The sequence below is a fragment of the Bufo gargarizans genome, chromosome 4 (genome assembly GCF_014858855.1).
Source record: "Bufo gargarizans isolate SCDJY-AF-19 chromosome 4, ASM1485885v1, whole genome shotgun sequence".
Taxonomy (NCBI): domain Eukaryota; kingdom Metazoa; phylum Chordata; class Amphibia; order Anura; family Bufonidae; genus Bufo; species Bufo gargarizans.
Genome location: NC_058083.1, coordinates 300,860,308 through 300,881,330, shown reverse-complemented (window position 1 = coordinate 300,881,330; position 21,023 = coordinate 300,860,308). Strand labels below are relative to the sequence as shown.

Below are 21,023 nucleotides of genomic sequence, written 5' to 3'. Positions count from 1 at the left end.
AAAGGCTCTTCCCCGATAGTCTGACAGATCAGTACACGTAAAAGGATCCTAAGACTCATCTCGCCTTAGTACCAGCGAGATTAGAGACAACCCCTTTAACCACTTCAACCCCGCTAGCTGAAACCCCCTTAATGACCAGGCCACTTTTTACACTTCTGCACTACACTACTTTCACTGTTTATTGCTCGGTCATGCAACTTACCACCCAAATGAATTTTACCTCCTTTTCTTCTCACTAATAGAGCTTTCATTTGGTGGTATTTCATTGCTGCTGACATTTTTACTTTTTTTGCTATTAATCGAAATTTAACGATTTTTTTTGCAAAAAAAAATGACTTTTCACTTTCAGTTGTAAAATTTTGCAAAAAAAACGACATCCATGTATAAATTTTTCGCTAAATTTATTGTTCTACATGTCTTTGATAAAAAAAATGTTTGGGTAAAAAAAAAATGGTTTGGGTAAAAGTTATAGCGTTTACAAACTATGGTACAAAAATGTGAATTTCCGCTTTTTGAAGCAGCTCTGACTTTCTGAGCACCTGTCATGTTTCCTGAGGTTCTACAATGCCCAGACAGTACCAACACCCCACAAATGACCCCATTTCGGAAAGTAGACACCCTAAGGTATTCACTGATGGGCATAGTGAGTTCATAGAACTTTTTATTTTTTGTCACAAGTTAGCGGAAAATGATGATTTTTTTTCTTTTCTTTTTTTTTCTTACAAAGTCTCATATTCCACTAACTTGTGACAAAAAATAAAAACTTCCATGAGCTCACTATGCCCATCACGAAATACCTTGGGGTGTCTTCTTTCCATAATGGGGTCACTTGTGGGGTAGTTATACTGCCCTGGCATTTTAGGGGCCCAAATGCGTGAGAAGTAGTTTGAAATCAAAATCTGTAAAAAATGACCAGTGAAATCCGAAAGGTGCTCTTTGGAATGTGTGCCCCTTTGCCCACCTAGGCGGCAAAAAAGTGTCACACATGTGGTATCGCCGTACTCAGGAGAAGTTGGGGAATGTATTTTGGGGTGTCATTTTACATATACCCATGCTGGGTGAGAGAAATATCTTGGCAAAAGACAACTTTTCCCTTTTTTTTTTTTTGTACAAAGTTGGCATTTGACCAAGATATTTATCTCACCCAGCATGGGTATATGTAAAATGACACCCCAAAACACATTCCTCAACTTCTCCTGAGTACGGCGATACCACATGTGTGACACTTTTTTGCAGCCTAGATGCGCAAAGCGGCCCAAATTCCTTTTAGGAGGGCATTTTTAGACATTTGGATCCCAGATTTCTTCTCACGCTTTCGGGCCCCTAAAATGTCAGGCAGTATAAATACCCCACATGTGACCCCATTTTGGAAAGAAGACACCCAAGGTATTCCGTGAGGGGCATGGGCTGGCGAGTTCCTAGAATTTTTAGCGGAAATTATTTATTTTTTTGTATTTTCTCACAAAGTCTCAAAAATTTCAATCTTTCATGGACTCAATATGCCCCTTATGGAATACCTTGGGGTGTCTTCTTTCCGAAATGGGGTCATATGTGGGGTATTTATACTGCCCTGGCATTTTAGGGGCCCTAAAGCGTGAGAAGAAGTCTGGAATATAAATGTCTAAAAATTGTTACGCATTTGGATTCCGTGAGGGGTATGGCGAGTTCATGTGAGATTTTATTTTTTGACACAAGTTAGTGGAATATGAGACTTGGTTAGAAAAAAATAATAATAATTTTTTAGTGTAGTGGTGTTTGGTGCTACTTTACACAGCTACCGGTGTCCTCTGGTGGTCGATCCAAACAAAAGGGACCACCAGAGGACCAGGTAGCAGGTATATTAGACGCTGTTATCAAAACAGCGTCTAATATACCTGTTAGGGGTTAAAAAAAAAATCACATCTACAGCCTGCCAGCGAACGATCGCCGCTGGCAGGCTGGAGATCCACTCTCTTACCTTCCGTTCCTGTGAACACGCACGCCTGTGTGCGCGCGTTCACAGGAAATCTTGCGTCTATGCGTCGTTGAGCGCACAGCTGCCACCTCCGGACCGCAGATCTGCGTTAGGCGGTCCGGAGGTGGTTAAAGGAAGCAAGATCTCCATTAGTTTCAGCAAATAAAATGAATTGCAAAATGAAAACAAATCCAGTTTTCAAATATGCACTGTGTATCTGTTTTTAATTGCTTGCAAGACCAAGGCGGTGATTGAGTTCCAGAAGATGAGCGTGAAGACTGTCACACAATATACAGGTGAAACTCGAAAAATTTGAATGTCCTGCAAAAATCCATTTATTTCAGTAATGCAATTTAAAAGGAATTGCATTAATGCAACTTAAAATTAGAATATTATGAAAAGGTTCAGTATTCTAGGCTCAAAGTGTCACACTCTAGTCACCTAATTAATCCATACCCCCTGAGCGAAGGGCACCTCAAAATTGTGACTTTGGTGGTTTCATAAGCTGTAAGCCATAATCATCCAAATTATACCAAATAAAGGCTTGAAATATCTCGCTTTGCATGTAATGAGTCTATCTCATATATTAGTTTCACCTTTTAAGTTGGATTACTGAAATAAATGAACTTTGCACGATATTCTAATTTTTTGAGTTTCACCTGTAGTTATTTTTCCCTCTTACAATGAGTCATGCCCTTTAATAGTGTCAATCGTATTTGAGGAGTCTTATGTGAACAATAGAAACAATCCAATTTAATGTCCTCATAGAAGTGGCTGAATAAGAGAGACTCCATTTTTTTTCTCCTTTCTTCTTTATCCCATCATCCTCCTACTCCGTTTGTAAGGCATGAGTATATGTTTTTTCTTTTCCTGGAATAGTGCCCGCTCTTCTCATAGTATACAATTTACTAAATGAGCTCTGACACGGCAAGGCTGTTGCCGGATACAACTATGGTAGTGCATTTGCTGAAACTTGGACTCTTGTCGAGGTCCTAAGTGCCACCTCTGATTGAATGATTTATCACTTGTTAATATCTGTTTGGCGCTCGTCGTCTGTTATTTTAATGTTCAGAGCTGAGTCAGCAGATGCCACTCGCTCGGGTGGCCAAACTTTATCATCAAAGATGATCCCTCATTAAGTAGTTTTGGCTGTAAGTTTGGGATTAGCATTTGAAGCTTTCTCGAGGTTTCTAGAATCCATAAACAGCACGGAAAGCAACAAGTAGTAAGTAATAAGCTGTTGTGAATATTTCACGTGATGTAGATTGGCCCGTTTCCCAGTTCTGTAAGAATGAGTTTATAAGAGCTGAACCATGGCAAAACATTGCAATCGAGCTCTCGTACAAAGCTGCTCCCTCATTGTGAAATTATTTAGCAGCGTGCATGTGGCAAGTGCGGAGCTTGTTCTTTCTATCTTGGATTCCCAGCCATTGTCTAATACACAAGAAAGCGCTCACCATTTTAATGCACAGCCCTAAATTGCTATTAAATGGCAACAACTGAGCCATTGTATAGCCAGCCATTTACAATATAGGGCGATAAGATACTGGATCCTGCAGCTACAGATAGTGGTAGAAGTTTGATTGTTTTGTTGCAGTTGGTTTTGTACGATGTTTATACCATGCATTGCTTTCCACATCATCTCTATCTTCTCTCTGTGCGCCTCTTTCAGTTTCTTTGTCTTTTATTTCTCTCTCTCTCTCATATAGGAGTTGTTTTTTAGGCAGCATTCAATTATTAGTAGAACCAAGGATATGAGTTTTCCCTGCCCTCACGTCACTTCATTGCTTGTTGTCTATATGCACACTTCTGCTGTGTGTCGTCACCTAGGATAGGAGGGCCGATGATTGTTACCTCCTTTTTGGATGACCCCTGAGACTACGCCTCACCTACTTGCTAGTAACGCAGTTCCTCTTGAGACGAAGGCCCTGCATTGCTTCCGATAAGTAAGTACCATCAGGCTGGACCCCTGTATGGTATATATGCCATTGAGCTCTTCTGCCCTCTAGTTTTATTTCCATGGATGGATCATTGGTCTTATTCTCCTCCATTTATAGAAAGGAGTGAGGTTGCAAGTAGACCAGCTATTTTACAGTGACTATCCAGAATAGTCCAGTGGTCCCCCTTGTCTGCCCTTGTTTTTTTTTTGTTTTTTTAGGAGAAATCTGTTTTGTATGGTTCATGGCTTTTCCTTCTTGCCCATTTCTTCTAGAAGATGTGTAATACCATAAAGAAAAGGCGTACTCAACTGTCCGGACCCCTGCATGTCCCGCTTTCAATTGTATGTGTCCTCTGGACACAATTACAGTGGAATGCAATGATAAATCAGATTTAAAAAAAGTCATTCATGTGCATTCATATCTGATTTTAATTAGTAAAAAATATTGGTCATGCAATCCCTTTTACAGAGAGTGGAAGCCGCTGTCATACTGTACTGGCAGTGGCTTGTCTCCCTCTATCCCCGGACATCAGTCAGGAGGTCACCCCAATATACATTAGATGGTTGGCTGATCCCGCTGAAATTGGTAGGTTTGCTCAGTGTCTTTAGAAGCCACTCTGCTCATAAATGTAGGGTAGAACCTACTGCACAGAGGTTGCAGCTGTCCAGATTTTAGGGCCCAGTTAATAATATAGAAAATACGTCCTTTACACATAACAAATGTATACTGCTAAGCTATGTAACATGGCAATTTTCCTCTGAAATGTACTAGAATGAAACCATATATAAGAAGAAATATCCTGCTACATATGAATTAGTGCATACTTTGTTGATGTTTGTCTAGTCATTTTATAGGTCTATGTGAAATGCAAGAGGTTAAGCAGTCCTCACATAAGGCTGCCATAGTGTTTACTACAACTTGTGTAAAACTGACATTTTATGTGAGCAATGGTTTGAGATTACTACATTTTCTGTTTAAAATCCTTTATCTGCCTCTCACTGTATCCCTCCTCTTGGATTTCTTTAGTGGCATCGGTCGAAATTGGCCATGGGCATCTGGAGGCAGCAGTATCTTGGCTGAGTTTGGAACCCTGCACTTGGAGTTTGTACATTTAAGTGAAATATCTGGAAATCCAGTTTTTGCTGAAAAGGTTAGTACTTTATCACATTGGGTGTACATTTACATAATAACTTCACATATCTGATCGGGGAGGATCTGACCCCTGGGACCCTCTCATTCACCAGACACAGAGGTGCTGGAGTCCCTCGAGTGAATAGTGAAGGTCATGCATGCAGTACTGTAACGGCAAAGGTTTTCATGGGGACAAAGGAAGAGAAGCTAGTTTCAAACTACCTGTACCTTAAAGGAAATCCATCACAAGGAAATTCACTGTTAAAGCAGGTACAATACCTGCAGTGCTACAATGGGGGCCCAAACCTCCCCCTCTCCCACCCTTGCTCCACCTGCTTCCTCTGCCAGTTTCTTCTTTTTTTCCTGATTGACAGGACCAGTTGAAATGACTATTCAGGACTATAGCAGGAGGAGAAAGGGTGCACAGTGTGTCTTGGACCCGCCCTCAGTGCACATGACTGCTCATTAGCATATGGAGTAAAAGTAGTTTTACAGAATAAAGCAACAGATCACTAAGTGAAAGTATCATTACATTCAGCAGATCTAGTCCTACAGACATCATGCCTGGTGTAACTCCACCTCCCCTGAAAAGGATGTAATACGCGTCTTCTGGCAGTTCTCCTGTTCTTGTTATAGATTAACATGTTTCTCAATTGCCCCGACACATCCCCGGCACAGACATTGGCTACTTCTTTTAGCTGTTTTTCCAAGAGTGAAATATTGATGACCTTACTAAGCACAACCACTCTACAATGGGTAGCACTGTGCTTATAAAGTAAGTAGGATGCAATGGTCTTCAAACAGCTGATTGAGAGTTATATAACCTATTAAAAAATTGCCAGATCGCACACAAAATCTCCTATCACATGATACATAGGGCTAGAAGTAATGGCTGTATATATGTATATTTCACTGTGCAGTAAAGTGCATGCGACAGTAATCGGGCCCCAAGTGAGTTATACCCAAAACAGTCAAAATAGTAGTTAGAAAAAGCCGGTATCCATGTTGTCCCACAATCCAAGATGGTACCTGCCCCAGTTAGAAAACAAGACTTCACTTCTACTGAAATTATGTAAAAAGTACATAATTTGCAGCCACAGGCTTAAGCGATTACAACCGCTTGAATGGTACGTCACTGTGGTAATGTGGTTGGTCGCAGCAGTCTAGGACCCAAGCAGTTCCTGGTCCTGCAGGGACCCCTTTAGTATATAGTAATAACATCTTTTCGGTAGTTTCTCATGTAATTGCTCACCTCTGTGCCAATACTTGATGTATAACTCGCTGCCCAGGGTTCACGCACGTGCCTAGTTCCAGCAGTAGGAGTTACTGGAGGTAACTGGGAACTAATTTGAGAGGCTGTGCAGTGAGGAGAGGCTTGCTCTTGAGCAGCTGAGGGAATACAGGGGGAGGAGCTTGGGATAGATATCAGCAATGCATGATGGGAACTGTAGTCTGCTACACACATAGACAAGACAGAAAGAGAAGCACATAGGGAGCAATAGTGACAAAAAATCTAATTACACAAGCTTAGGCTGTAATATTAGGCTACGTTCACACAACAGTGAATAAGGATGTGTTACAGCTGTTTTTTGTTTTTTCCCCAACTGCCGTCACGCGTCTGTTTTAAGAACAATGGTGGTCTATGGGGTTATTCACATAGCTGTTTTTTTTTTTTTGTTTTTTTTTTTACATGCCCTATTTTGTCCATTTTCACAGACCAACAGACCTCGCACAATTGAAGGGCATGTTTTTAATGCAGCTTGAGTGTTCTGCTATTGCTGTGTATGTAACAAAACTGCAGATTTCTTTCCGAACACTAGAATGGCCCCTTCCAGTCAGATTGTGTTGATTCAGAAAAATCATACAATTGAGGACCTGATGAGAAATCCCAAACAAATCTGTGGGCTCCATATTGCAGTAGTGGCGTTACTATAATACTACTCGGTGCATGAGGTCCTAGATTGATGGGAAACTAAAGCTCCATTGCTGTATGTTGTACCATTTATTCAGCGCTGTAGTATTGGGATGCTTAGGCAAGATTTACACTCCTTCCTAATCGACAGTTCTGTTCTTTCCCTAGAGGTATCATTACGAAAAATAATTTTAAAATGTAACGCTAAGGCTAATAAATCTATTCTAAAAGCTGAGTGTTCCCCATGTACACAGCAGCTAATCTATATGTATTCTGCTAGGCATGGTCTATCTGCTTACATAATGCTGGACTCTGTTGGTTAATATACTCAAATACCAATGCTTATTTTAGGTGATGAATATTCGAAAAGTGTTAAGTCGATTGGATAAACCTCAAGGGCTTTATCCCAACTACCTGAATCCCAGCAGTGGCCAATGGGGACAGCGTAAGTATACGTCCTTATTAGTGCTAATTAGAAAGTAATGTGGTGTGTATGTTAGCACTGTGGGCAGTAAACTGACCACTGCAATAAGCCTATTAAAGCAGTTACCCAATTTATCATGAGGTTTGTCTGTTAGTATTTGATATGCTACAGTCTTTATATGTACAGACTACATTACCCGCCTTATTTACTACATATAATATTAGGGGCAATTTATCATTTCCTTAGACATCAGTTTTAGTTACAAAGTATCAAAACTCAGTTTTATGACTCAATGTTATTGCAACTTTTGTAGTCATAAATGGCACTTTTATGCTGCCATGTGGTGTAGTGATGGCAGGGCCACCGGCGTAGCACATATGCCGGTCTTGATAAATTAGGTCCAATGTTACTTGGGGAGCATCTGTCATCTCCTAGGACAGAGGATGAGAATGGGGACTTGTCCTCCCACGTTTGAATGGAGCCTTAAGGTGCATTTAGATGCACCAATAATTGTCCAGATTATTGGGAATGACCATTCCTTCAAGCGGTTGTTCCCGATCATCTAGACGTCTAAATGTGTCGCCGAGCACCCCATTCAGGCTTTTCACTCGTTCATCGGGTGATGCTGTCGCTCGTGCAGCCACCACCAATCATGGCTTCTGAGCAGATCGTGCTGTCTAAAATAAACCATGATTCTGTAAGAGGACAAGGGCTCACAATAGCGTCTGCTTGTTCTCATACTGTGGAGGTGATCACTGCATGTACAGTAAATGTGTAACATCACAAGTAGTGGAACTTTGTGACTGTGCTGATGTCTACGGCCACTTTCCTCATATTGCTGTGAAGCAGTGGTCTGAAACTCGTGGTCACTGAAGCTGCCTGTGTGATCTTACAGAAGAAAGGCATTCTCATGTCTGATGTTTCTGGGCTCATCCCTGTGCTCATATTAGCAATGTATGCACGTCTTTCTGCACACTTAGATCTAGATATAAAGGGCGAGTAATTAGTTAATTCTTTGCTTTTATCTTTTGCTCAGCTTGAATTACATCAAGGCTAATAGTATGTTGTTTTCCAGAGCTGCATTCATAATCCTGCTATTTCCTGTTTAGAATCTCATACGTCTGAGCTCCTGTAATCCAGTGTACTCTGTTGTATTGGCTAGCTCTCCGAAGAGAGTGGGGCATATTTACTAATCATATACCTGGTGTAGACAGCCTGTCTGCACTGGATTTATCACAGGGGTTCAGGCTGGGTGGTATATGTGGTGCAGGAATAGACCCTTTTTTCCGACTGTATACCAACTTTGAGAGAGATTTTTACGGCAGAATTGTGGAGAAATTTTGGTGCATAATGGCCCAACTTAGGCCATGCCTCTTTCCTCACAAAGCCATACCCAGTTTCTAGTAAGCCACATCCCCTTCTCATACCAGACGCCGATAATTTCACGAAATCGGCACAATTTATGCTAAAATCTAGATGCCCTCACATTCCTAAATGTGGGCCAACAAACCAGCAGATCTTAGGTCATAGGAAATTGGGAGAGTAATGAATACAGCACAGTGCAATAAAAGACTGGGAGTAATAACGGGTACTCAGCATTACATAAAGTATTTTCCCTAATCTGTGGCCATCAGTCTTATGTGGCTTCCTTACTTTTGGCTGCTGTAAACAGTAGACTATTGGGGTACCTGCACATGGGTGAAGGTCAACAACTACCGGTACTTTCCGTGTGGTTTTATGTGCATTTCCGCACCCAAACCGAATAAAAAAACTGCAATGTGTAATAGCGGCTTTTTGGATTTGATACGGTTTTGCTGCTGATCTCGCCCTTCATTTGAAAAGCGTGAAATCTGCAGCTAAAACCGCAAACGTAAATGACATGCTGCGGTTTTTGAAAAAAAATTGGTTAATCTCATACACTTTGCAGGTACAGTACTACACTGCGGTATTTCGCAATGTGTGCAGGAGGCCTTAGGGAAAGTTTGCACACTGCAGATTTGTTGCACATATTTCTGCAACTGAAAAGTCCACTTCATACATCTGAATGGGATGGTTTGTGTAGCCTCCACTTATGGATTTGCTGTTATTGTGTACACCAGGGATGCTCAACCTGCGGCCCTCCAGCTGTTGCGAAACTACAACTCCCAGCATGCCCTGAAAGCTGTACGCTGTCCAGGCATGCTGGGAGTTGTCGTTTTGCAACAGCTGGAGGGTTGCAGGTTGGGCATCCCTGGTGTACACCCAGGATGACATAACTTTGACAATTGACACCTGGGTCAGAAACTTTCCACTTGCGGTCAACACCAGGCTAGCAACTAAATGACGTCACATAGATTTGCGTATAAACTTAAATAGATTTTATGCAATTGCAAAAATATCTGCCTTGTGGTAGAGGGTTTTGAATAAACTACCGTATTTTATTGTTTCTAAAATGTCCTGACTTGGCCAGTGGTGGTATTTGGTAGGAAAAGAACATTTGATTCCCAGCCTGTAAATCCTGCTTGCCGTGAATGATGATCTCACACAGTAACAAGACATTGTGAAGCCACTCTGGCTGTACGTGCTCCTAGATAATGAGTCACACAAAGCAGAAGAATACAGGGGGATAAAAAGTACACAGCCGTTAACAAAGCAAACTTTTGTGCCTTTTATGCACTCGTTGTCTCTCTTAACTACATCTATAATAGTAATTGCCTCAGCAGAAATGTTTCTGCCTTGTGACCAGTAACTAGGGGACCAATAAAGATTCTTTGTTCCTCTAACAAGTTACGAGGCTTTCTCCTGTCTCCTCATCTAGAATAAGTGTTTTTGGATTGGCATATGTTTTACATGGTGACCTAACACCTGAGGCTCCATAATATGTCTGGTGCCTGCACACTAGGCACTCATGTCCAAGTGTATGCAGTCACCAAGGAAACTGTTCTGGGTCACAGACATGAAGTTTCTTCAAGCTTCAGTATATTCCTTGTAATTTGTGTTCTGAACTGTTCTCGTGTCATTTGAATACTTGATTCTACCTCCTGTCAGGTGAACACAATTTTCCCGCATGCGTTTGTAGATGGCTGATAATATTCACCACAGTGTGGGTGGTTTAAAAACACATTTACCGTATATCCTGGAGAGCACATTGTAAGTGAAAGCAAGCTCTGCATTCATGAGGCTCTCATCCAGCTAATCCCAAATGGTGGGTGGATGTATATTAGGAACCACGCAATGGGTAACCTTCATTTCAAAGTCTGCTCAGAAGAAGTTAAGCATATGTTTATGTGACTTTTCTTTCAATGCAAAGAAGTTTGTGCCTTATATATTTTTTTAGTAACACAATTCCGGCATCCCAACTAGTATCAGCAGATGCCCACCAGCATCTCTGGATCTTCCACTCTTTGGTGGTGTCGCCATCCATTACAACGTTGTCTAAAAAACCTCACTACTTTTCAAGTCACAGCCACTCCAGTTTTCTGCTGATTGCCATAGGTCTGACTCGTGAAATCCCAGACAGGGTGATTCTGTTGCAGAAAGCGAGCAGCCACACCATGTAACATTACATAAATGGTCAGTCTATTCCTGCAGAGCGACAACTGCTTTCCTCTGCCCCAGAGACTACGGCCAGCCATTCACATAAGATAACTGTTGGTAGACAGTTATCACTCCCAAACCCCTCATACAGATGCCTGCTTGGCCAAGCGAGCATTTGTTCTCAAGAAGGAAGAGCGGGCAGAAGCTGCTGCCAGATTCCTGACTGTGCCTTAACTCAAAGTACAAATGGATTGTGCAGTTGAAATCTAATTTGCCCATTATTATTTTTTTTACTCCCCTGACATTTTTAGCCATGGGAATGTTGGGAGGCCCACCATACATATTAGATGTTCTGCCATTATATATCTAAGGTGTAGGGCTAACTTAAGAGAAGGCTACCAGATGGAATATCCCTCTCTATGATCTCCATTTTATGCTGATAGGAGGTCACGTCATAGTGTATTCTAGGAGAACACCTAAACATGCTCTTTCACCTATCTGGTAAATACTTTTATTCCATATGAAATAATTTTGGAACATTTGTTTCCTCCTAACTTTGCATTATGTTGTTCCTCGGTTATTTCTCCTTGAAACTTATGAATATGGTATGGTACTTGGATCAGTGGACATCAACATTGTTCTTGTCAAGAGGTGGGGCGGGCTGCCACTCATTTCTGACTATATCATACTGTGTAGTGTGTGTAGGGACCCACCCCATACTGGTAGCACACAGATGTCAATTTATTTATGTTTTTAGATGGAATAACAAAGGAACAGCATTGTGTACAGTTCTAAAAACTAAAAATTATTTTATGGGAGTCAAGTATTTAGACATGTTAGGAATGCTGATCAGTTCTCTTTATGTTTCCAAGAGTATGTATTGGGTTTCAAGCAGGAACAACAAGTACAAAAAATACAATAAAACTATTCCCTTGCCAAGGGACTAGAAAAAATAAATGAAAGAAATGAGAGGTGGGAAAAAAGTAGCGACAAAATAGAAGAAACAAAAAGGCAATAAAATGCGTGAACATGAGCTAATAAAATACATATACAAAATATTTAATACATTGCTTCAATAAAATCACAGGCAGCCTATCAAGAGCACTGTCTTAACTTGGTATCCCTAAGAAACTGAAAAGACATTTAGTAAAAAAAAAATGGCAGTAAATATAAGGGTGAATAGAAATAATCATACTACAGATTAAAACCGTATTGAAAGTCTGGCGAGTTGGAGGAGGTAAGCCAGGGCTTCTGAAGAGCTTCAGAGGAATCAGATCAGATAGCCTCCATTCGTTCATATGTGACAATACAGCTAATCCTGTCAATGACAGCTTAAAAGCTAAAGGCGACACATTGCCACTTAAAAACAGTACCACTCTTTGCTGACAACAAAATGTACTTAAGGCTACTTTCACACCTGCGTTCGGTGTGGATCCGTCTTGTATCTGCACAGACGGATCCGCAACGATTATGCAAACGCTTGTGTCCATTCATAACTGAACCGTTTGCATTATTCATTAAAAAAAAAGTAAGTCAAAATGGATCCGTCTTGACTTAAATTGAAAGTCAATGGGGGACTGATCCGTTTTCAATTGCACCATATTGTCAGTGAAAAACAGATCCGTCCCCATTGACTTACATTGTAAGTCAGGACGGATCAGTTTGGCTCCGCATCGTCAGATGGTCACCAAAACGGCTGCAAGTTGCGTTTTAGTGACCGTCTAAAAAACGGAGACCAAACGCAGCCAAACTGATGCATTCTGAACAGATCCTTATCCATTCAGAATGCATTGGGGCTGAACTGATCCGTTTTGGGCCGCTTGTGAGACCCCTGAAACAGATCTCACAAGCGGACCCAGAAACACCAGTGTGAAAGTAGCCTTAGTTTTACTTTAGCATTGGTTAAGCCTGGAGTCCCAAAAGGGAAACTGCCAATGTCTTATGGGAAGAGATCCTCAATAGGTCTGAAATAAGAGCGCATATACAGTCCCAGAATGAAGTATCGATAGGGGAAGACAACCACCTATAATACAGATATACAGTATGGAGGTGAGATGGAATCAGTGCTGGCGATAGACCGCAACCGATTCAGCACCTGCACAGAAAAGGATACAGTAACCCTAGATGGCAAAGTAATTGGTCATGCAAGTAAGGCCTCATGCACACGGCCGTTGTTTGGGTCGCGGCTCGGATGCGGACCTATTCATTTCAATGAGGCCGCAAAAGATGCGGACAGCACTCCGTGTACTGTCGGCATCCGTTGCTCCGTTCCGTGGCCCTGCATATAACATATAACAGACAAGAATAGGCATTTCCACAATGGGCTACAAATTGCTTAAGGCACACGGGCGGCTCCCGTTTTTTGCAGATCCGCGGTTTGCGGACTACAAAAAACTGAACAGGCATATGCATGAGGCCAAAATCGCATGACTGCCACCATTTTGCTTACCTTGGACGCAGTGACCATTCTGCCACAGCATGCACTGTACTAAAATATTCTTCTGAAATGGCCAACTTGAATTACAATATTTTTTTCAACTTGTAAAATGTATTTCTTTATCAGCATGGGGAAATGTAAAATGGTTTCCAGGATTTAACAATAGATGATCTATGGTCAATGTCAATTTAAGGGGGGGGGAGGGGGTTTGGTATGGACACCCCAAACCCCCCCAGCTCCTTTCATTGTGATATGGACCGAGCCGGTTACTGCAGTGTTGCTCCTACAGAAGTGTTAAATCATGGCATGCCCCTTTAAGTATGGAGGTCTTAGAATGATGATGGGCCTCCCTCATGTCTGTGATGACAAGTACTGGAAATATGGTATGTTTTTAAAAAATGGCTGCTATTTATATCTGTGTTTTGTCTTTTAGACCATGTATCTGTAGGAGGACTAGGAGATAGTTTCTATGAGTATTTGCTGAAGGCATGGCTCATGTCCGACAAGACTGATGAGGACGCCAAGACGTTATATTACAGTGCCGTTCAGGTAAATGAAACTCAAATCCTTTCAAGGAAAACCCAGAGTTTTTAATTGTTTGGTGCTTACTATATGTTTTTTGTGTAACAGCATGGAGTGACGTTGGCTTTAATTAAGGGGATCTTTATTATACATTAGTAGTGCAGATAAGGAATCCAGATCACTATTTTTTTTTCACCTACTGCCCCCCACATCCCAAGGGTCAAAGCTGCACTGAAATAGTCTGGACCACTGTACTGTTGTAATATAATGCAGTCCCAACAGTGTATTTCAGTGCAGCTTTGAATGCTGACACCGGGGGAACAAAGGGCTGTGGGAAATAAAATCAAAAAATAACTCTTTAGAGTCCAAGATCCTGGTGACCAATTCCCTTTAAGTAACCATAAATATCTGCAAAGTGATCTACATGGGAATTACTGCATACAAACTGTCTGTTTCTCAATTGTTTAACCACTTGCCACTATTAGGCTACATTCACACGTCAGTATTTTCCTATATCCCGATTTTCGGTCCGTTTTTTGCGGATCCGTTGTTCCTGAAAATGTTTCCGTATGTCATCCGTTTTTTGCGGATCCGCACAAAACGGAAACATGTATAAAGTTCAATAATCAAATAAAGTTGTTTGGATTTCTTTGAAAAAAATAAATAAATAAATAAAATTGTTGTGTTTCCAGGAACGGATTCCGCATAAAACGGATGACATACGGAATGACATCCGAATGTCTTCCGTTTTTTGCGGATCCATTGACTTTGTATTGTACCAGGATCCGAATTTTGCGGACAAGAATAGGACATGTTTTATATTTAAACGGACATGCGGAACGGAACAACGGAAACTGACAGCACACATTGTGCTGTCCGATTTTTTCCAGGACCCATTGAAAATGAATGGGTCCAGATCTGGTCCTGATCTGTTCCGCAAAAAACGGAACAGATCAGGAAAGAAAAAACGGACGTGTGAATGGACCCTTAAGGAGAGAAAAAAGATCCTGTATATAGGCATCTTGGCTATAGTGAAGCGAAAAAGTCTGAAAATAAATTTGAAAAATATGTATCTTTTCCATAGGAGCCAATAGACGCATCAATAAAACACTCCTTCACCTTCTGTAAACTCAAGGGGTGGCTGCGGCATTCACATACCCTTCAATGTACCTGCAGAAATCATGAGGGAGAATCTGCTGCTGTCAGCCACAGATCTGTGTTTTGGGAGTGGTTTAAAACATCAGTATGATTGTTCTGAAGTCTAGATTTTAATTTAGTCAAAAATGTGTTGCTAGTCTTGAAACTAGACTGAGCCTGAAGAGTTAATTTAGCAAAAGAGTGGGAACTAACTCAGTATTCACATGTGCAGAGAGAGAGGTTGTGATATTTTTTATATATATATAATATATATATATAAAGAAAACGTATGGCAGCACCAATTCACACCAAAAAGAGAGGGTGCTTGGTCCAGGGAATTCACTGCTTACCCTTGTATACAGACGAAAACTGACAGCAACTCCAGTAGTACAATTAAAGATTATTTATTGGGCCACAGTGGCACAGTGAGGCGACGTTTCGTGTTTTTGTAGTTTTTTTTGTCAAAATTTGCACCACTAAATACTGACTGACTTGGCGTATTCCATTATTTTGTGCTTAATTATTGTTATGGAGAATGTAGGTGACTCGGTGGTGGTCCCTTTTTAATCAATTAGTCAGTGTTGCGCCTCATGCACCCGACCGTGTGCCGGCCTTGCCCATGCTGCGGACCACAAATTGCAGTCCACAATGCACGGGCACCGACGACAGTCTGGCTGCTTTCTGCCGATGTGGACCCATTCACTTGAAAAGGATCCACATCCGATGTTCCGCTACCTTTTTTGTGGTGCGGGGGCACGGACAGAGAACCCACCGAAGCACTCCATAGTGCTTCCTTCGGCTTCCGATTCATGCCTCTGCTCCACAATGCGTCTCCCCAATTGCGGACACATTCAAGCGAATGGGCCTGCATCAGTGATACGGTGTGTACATGGCTGGTGCCCGTATATTGTAGACCTGCTCTTTGCAGGCACGGCTGTGTGCATGAGGCCTTATACAATGAAACATGCGGTCAAGAGGTGGTTTATTTTTTTTAATAGGCCGACTCCAGATTATTTTAAGGCATATATTTTTTTTTTTCTATTGCTTCCCCCTTTTTATGGTTGATTTTACATTTTAATATGGATTAATGTTGATTCAGGGAGCCATATTGAAACCTTATTGAACCAGCTGAAAATATAATATTTCTGTGTGCAGTTCTCATACTGCTTTATGATCGCCTCAGCAGACATCAATGAGCTACTTGTCATTGCAGTCAGTAGTTTTTTTTTTTTAAACTTGAAATATACCGGTAGTTCAGTATTTTGAGCAGACGTTTAGTTTTGTTCTGTGATTTAACCTTTATTCACTCAGTCTTCTGTGAAACTATATTTGCGACCTGTGATTAGCTTATTCGCTTGACTGACTTTAAAATAGATACCTCTAAATCAGTTTCTGAAATAGATAAGGCACTGAAGTAGTCCTCTCAGATGAATCCAGCTCAATGCTTTGCAGATAACGCTGAAGGCACTTTTAGATAGCATTGTTGTGGTTGTGAACTCGGGTCTTCTCTCTTCTAAAAGTTGACTCTCAAAAAGTGCTGTCTTAAAGGTATATATAACCCCATAAATTGCTAACACTCATTAGCGATCATCTTGCAGTGTAATACTGCGTCTGATTGCACAATGAACAAGCAAACGCTCATTCATCAGGCAATTATTTCAGCATTGTGAAAGATCTGGATTTGCCTGCGGCAGATCGTGCTGTGTAATAGCAATCTGCCGCCTGCACACTGCTGTCCTGCATGGAGAGGAGCCATGGCATAGCGATCGCTCCTTCCCATGCTACGGAGAACATCGCTGCATGTAATTGCAGCGGTGTCCTCTGCTAGCTAAGTGGCGACTGCTGGGAGGGAACGCTACCCTCCTGACAATCACTTGCAGTTATCAGGCTGTCTAATACACCCTTTAGTTTCTGCTGGTTTACAGCTTGATTGTTAGTTTTATGTATATATGAAGACAGGCTCTGGCTGGCCCACAGGGAAAAAGATGAATCCCTTGGTGGGCCCCCAATTCCCTAGCACAGCTTTTCAACCAAACTATATCAATATAATAAACTGGGAGGATTGCTTAACAAACTGCTCGGTTTATTATTAGGGACGAGCGATTCGACTTCGGATGAAACATCTGAAGTCGATTCACATAAAACTTCGTTCTAATACTGTACGGAGCAGGAGCTCCGTACAGTATTAGAATGTATTGGCTGCGATGAGACTTTGCGCAATAACTTTAATTTAATTTGTGCTGTAAAAAAAAACATTTCCCAAACTCTGGTTCGGTTCCAAGCAATAACTTTGACTCATCGGAGCCAATACATTCTAATACTGTACGGAGCTCCTGCTCTGAACAGTATTAGAACAAAGTTTTATGCGAATTGACTTCAGATGTTTCATCCGGAGTCGATTCGCTCATCCCTATTTATTATTATAATAGACGCATCCGGAGGTTAAAATGGCCTCTAGGTACAGAGACAGGACAGCCAGTATCCTCTTTCCCCTATGACCGACCTTTTTAAGTTCTTGCAGAGACCCCCATATTCGGTCATATTGTAGCATCTTGCTGCTGTCTGCCGCCGTGGGGGCAGGTAATATTTGCATGCATGCAGCTGTACATTGGATCACCAGAATAAATTTTACTGGTGGGCTCTTGGGAATCCAGTCCAAAACTGTATGAGGATTATTCCATAATAAGTATAGTAAAGTTTTTACATAAATAGATGTTTTAAGAAATTTTTAACTGCATTGTCAAATTTAGCTCATTTTATTGGTCCAAGTCTTGCTACCTACGATCTTTACTTTGTCAAATTGCCCTCTATATAATCGATAGTTCCACCAAAAAAGATATTGGCCTCTATATACACATTTATGGCTTCTTGCATATTTGGGCACAAAATTCTGTTACAAACTAAGCCAAGTATTAGGTGATATAAAATTAGACAAAAATGTCCAGCAGAGACAGCCTAAGTTTACACTTCTACATTTTAGACAGGATTAGTAATTCTGCTCCATTATGGTAAGCAGCATGATTTGACAGGTTAATGGGGTTCTCCCAGAATTAAGAAAATGAAAATACTTAAATATTTATTATAAATATATTCCCAAATACCTTTCATTAGTTATGATTCGTTTTGTCTAGGAAACAATCATTAGGAGAAATAAAATGGCTACCGTCCTATTAATACACACAAAACCTATCATAGTCACATAGGAGGGCAAGTTCCTTCACAACACTGAGCTACAGAGTTGCCACAGCCTCTTCTCTGCTCTGCTTGTCAGGGATTATGAATACAGCTGAATCTCTGTAGGAATGGAGTTCATGAGGAGACATGAAGTACAGAGCCGATGGACAGGACAGACTGCTCATAATCCACACCCCACCCTCCTCTCTGTACTTCATGTCTCCTCATGAACTCTACTTCCACAGAGATTCAGCTGAAGATCTTATCTGCTGTATTCAGGATAAGAATCCAATTTTAATTTTCTTAATTCTTGGAGAACCCCTTTAAAGAGTATGTACTCTACTCTGCAGACATGCCCTTCTGGGATATAGGGAGGTAATAGGTCCCCCAATTGGGACTTCCATCTTGAAAATAGCTCTGACAGACAAGGGATGACCATGGGTTAAACCTATTGTGATAGATTTCACGGTTTCTTTGCCTGCTGGCCGAGGAACTCCATCACCTTGCTGTTAAGGAACAGTTGGAGGTAAAGGAACACACCAGGTAAGGGTAGGTTCTTGTCTGCTGCAGAGATCTCCAGTAGTCTGTTCCGGCAGAGTTGCAGACTACTGGAGTTACTGTATCGGGCATAGCCGGGCAGTGCGAGATCCCATTTCATTATAATGGGATCCAACGGGAAAGCCACTAAAAAACCTTATCTGATACAGTTATAGTGAATGAGGATCCGGTGGTAATTGTAGTTTTTGCCTCTGCCGGAAAAGAGTGCAGGAGTTTCCTGCTGCAGTTCAGAACCTACCCATAACAGATGTATTGCATTATGCATAGTGCAGAGGCGGTGCAGAAGTCAGGGGCTTAAAGGGGTTATCCCATAACTAATGTAAAAAATGAAAATCCGACAACCTCTTTCTAGCAAAGCTAGAACCAGCCCTTTACCTCACAAGGATCCAGAGATCTCCACAGTCATTGCTCTGATTTATATCAAGCTGACAGCTCAAGGGGAGTGTCTTTTCTGCTGCAGCTAAGGGGGCGTGTCTGTGCTCTCCCTATCACTGCTCAGGAGGCGTGTCTATGCTCCCACTATCACAGATCAGGAGGTAGTTGAAGGATTAAACTGAGCATGTGCAGCCATCTCAGTGAGCAGGTCAGAGAAATAAAAAAAGCAAGGAGCAGGGGGCTCTATACAGATAAATGTTATCAAATAACTCACTAGTTATTCTACATTTTTAATTACATGCAATTACAAAAGTATTCAGATCCAGGTGCTGGTTTGAAAACTGTAGAATATTTTTTGTGGGACACCACCTTTAAATCAATATGTCATGTACAGGTTTACAGAGGACACTACACAACACATCTATTTTACCTGGAGTGTTCTTTTATAGGTACAACTTCCTTTTAATCTAATAGACTTTTTATTTAAAATCCTGCTACACAAAGAAAATGAAAGAAAAGGCATTTTAAAGGGGATATCCACCGGGCAGTAATATTTCTTGATCATTGGAATTCTGTACAGGGGCACTTGTGCTTACAGATATAGGATTTGTGGTGTATAAGACTTTGCTTGGCGACATTGTGGCTTCCAGCATTGTTAGAATTGTCCCTTTTTCCATGGGTTTGTGCAATGTGTTCACTGCATTGCTTATCGATTTACCAATAAACCAAAACATTTGTGCGGCTGTAAAGGGGTGACAAAGTATTGTGCGCCTCCAGAATGTTTGAAAGCTTCATTATCGGCTTAGATCAGTGCTGTACATCTATTTGGAGCTTAGTTATTACACATAAAGGTTTTCTACTGATCTCTTCCCACAACTTTTCTAACAAATTTTCACTGATGCTCTGTAAGTAGATATGTTTCTCCTTAACCCTTTCCCAACCAGCGCCGTAGTACTATGAGACGCTGATCGGGCAGGTGCAGGAGCTGCGTTCGCCCGATCAGCTGCAGGGGACCGGCTGTTTCCGTTAGCCGGACCCCCTACTGTATGCACCAGCATCTGTGAAAACACACATGCCGGCTCATTAACCCTCACTATGCCGTGGTCAGCGCTGACCGCACGGTGTGTTGAGGAAGGTAGCTCCCTCCCCATCGGGTCCCCGTGCTGTGTTGACGGGGACCCGATGGCTGGGAAGGCAGCCTGATGCCTTCCTTAGGCATCGTGGCAGCCTTCCCTGTTAGCCTGTAAGATCCAGCCCCCTGGATCTCACACGCAGGAAGGCTGTAAGTGTATTACACTGTGTAAAACACTTACAGCCAATGCATTATAATACAGATGTATTGTAATGCATTGGAGAGGTGATCTGACCCCCCAAAAGTTGTGGGAAAAAAAAGTTTTGCATAATAAAATAACTTTCAAGTAAAAAAAAAAAAAAAAAAGCGTTCTTTTCCCATAATTAAGTAATTAAAAAAAATAGGAAAAAAAGAAAAGTATACATATTGGGAATCGCCGCATCCGTATCGACCGTCTCTATAAAAATATCACATGATCCACCCTGTCAGGTGAACGCAGTAAAAAAATAAATAAAAAAAAACTCTTCCACAACAGCAGTTTTTCTTCCTTCCCTCACGAAAAAGTATAAAAACAAGCAATCAAAAAGGCGTATGTACCCCAAAATGGTACCAATTAAACCATCTCATCCCGCAAAAAATTAGACCCTACCTAAGACAATCGCCAGAAAAAATCTCTCAGAAGATGGCAACTCAAAAACAAGATTTTATCCTGTTCAAAATTGAAATTTACTGTGTAAAACTTTATAAAAATAATAGACACATTGGGTATCGCCATGTCCATAACAACCTGCTCTATAAAAATCACATGATATACCCCATCAAGTGAATACTGTAAAAAATAAATCGATCAAAAAGTCTTATGTTCCCTAAA

General features: G+C 41.3%; 1 protein-coding gene across 1 annotated transcript in view; it reads left to right on the top strand.

Moving 5' to 3' along the window:
* Nucleotides 1–21,023, top strand: part of MAN1A1 (mannosidase alpha class 1A member 1) — a 185,764-nt gene that overhangs the window by 141,898 nt on the left and 22,843 nt on the right. Inside the window, exons 6-8 of the mRNA XM_044291436.1 lie at nt 4,921–5,044; nt 7,289–7,382; nt 13,748–13,863. Coding sequence (XP_044147371.1) covers nt 4,921–5,044; nt 7,289–7,382; nt 13,748–13,863 — 334 coding nt within the window. The remainder of the gene's footprint in view (nt 1–4,920; nt 5,045–7,288; nt 7,383–13,747; nt 13,864–21,023) is intronic.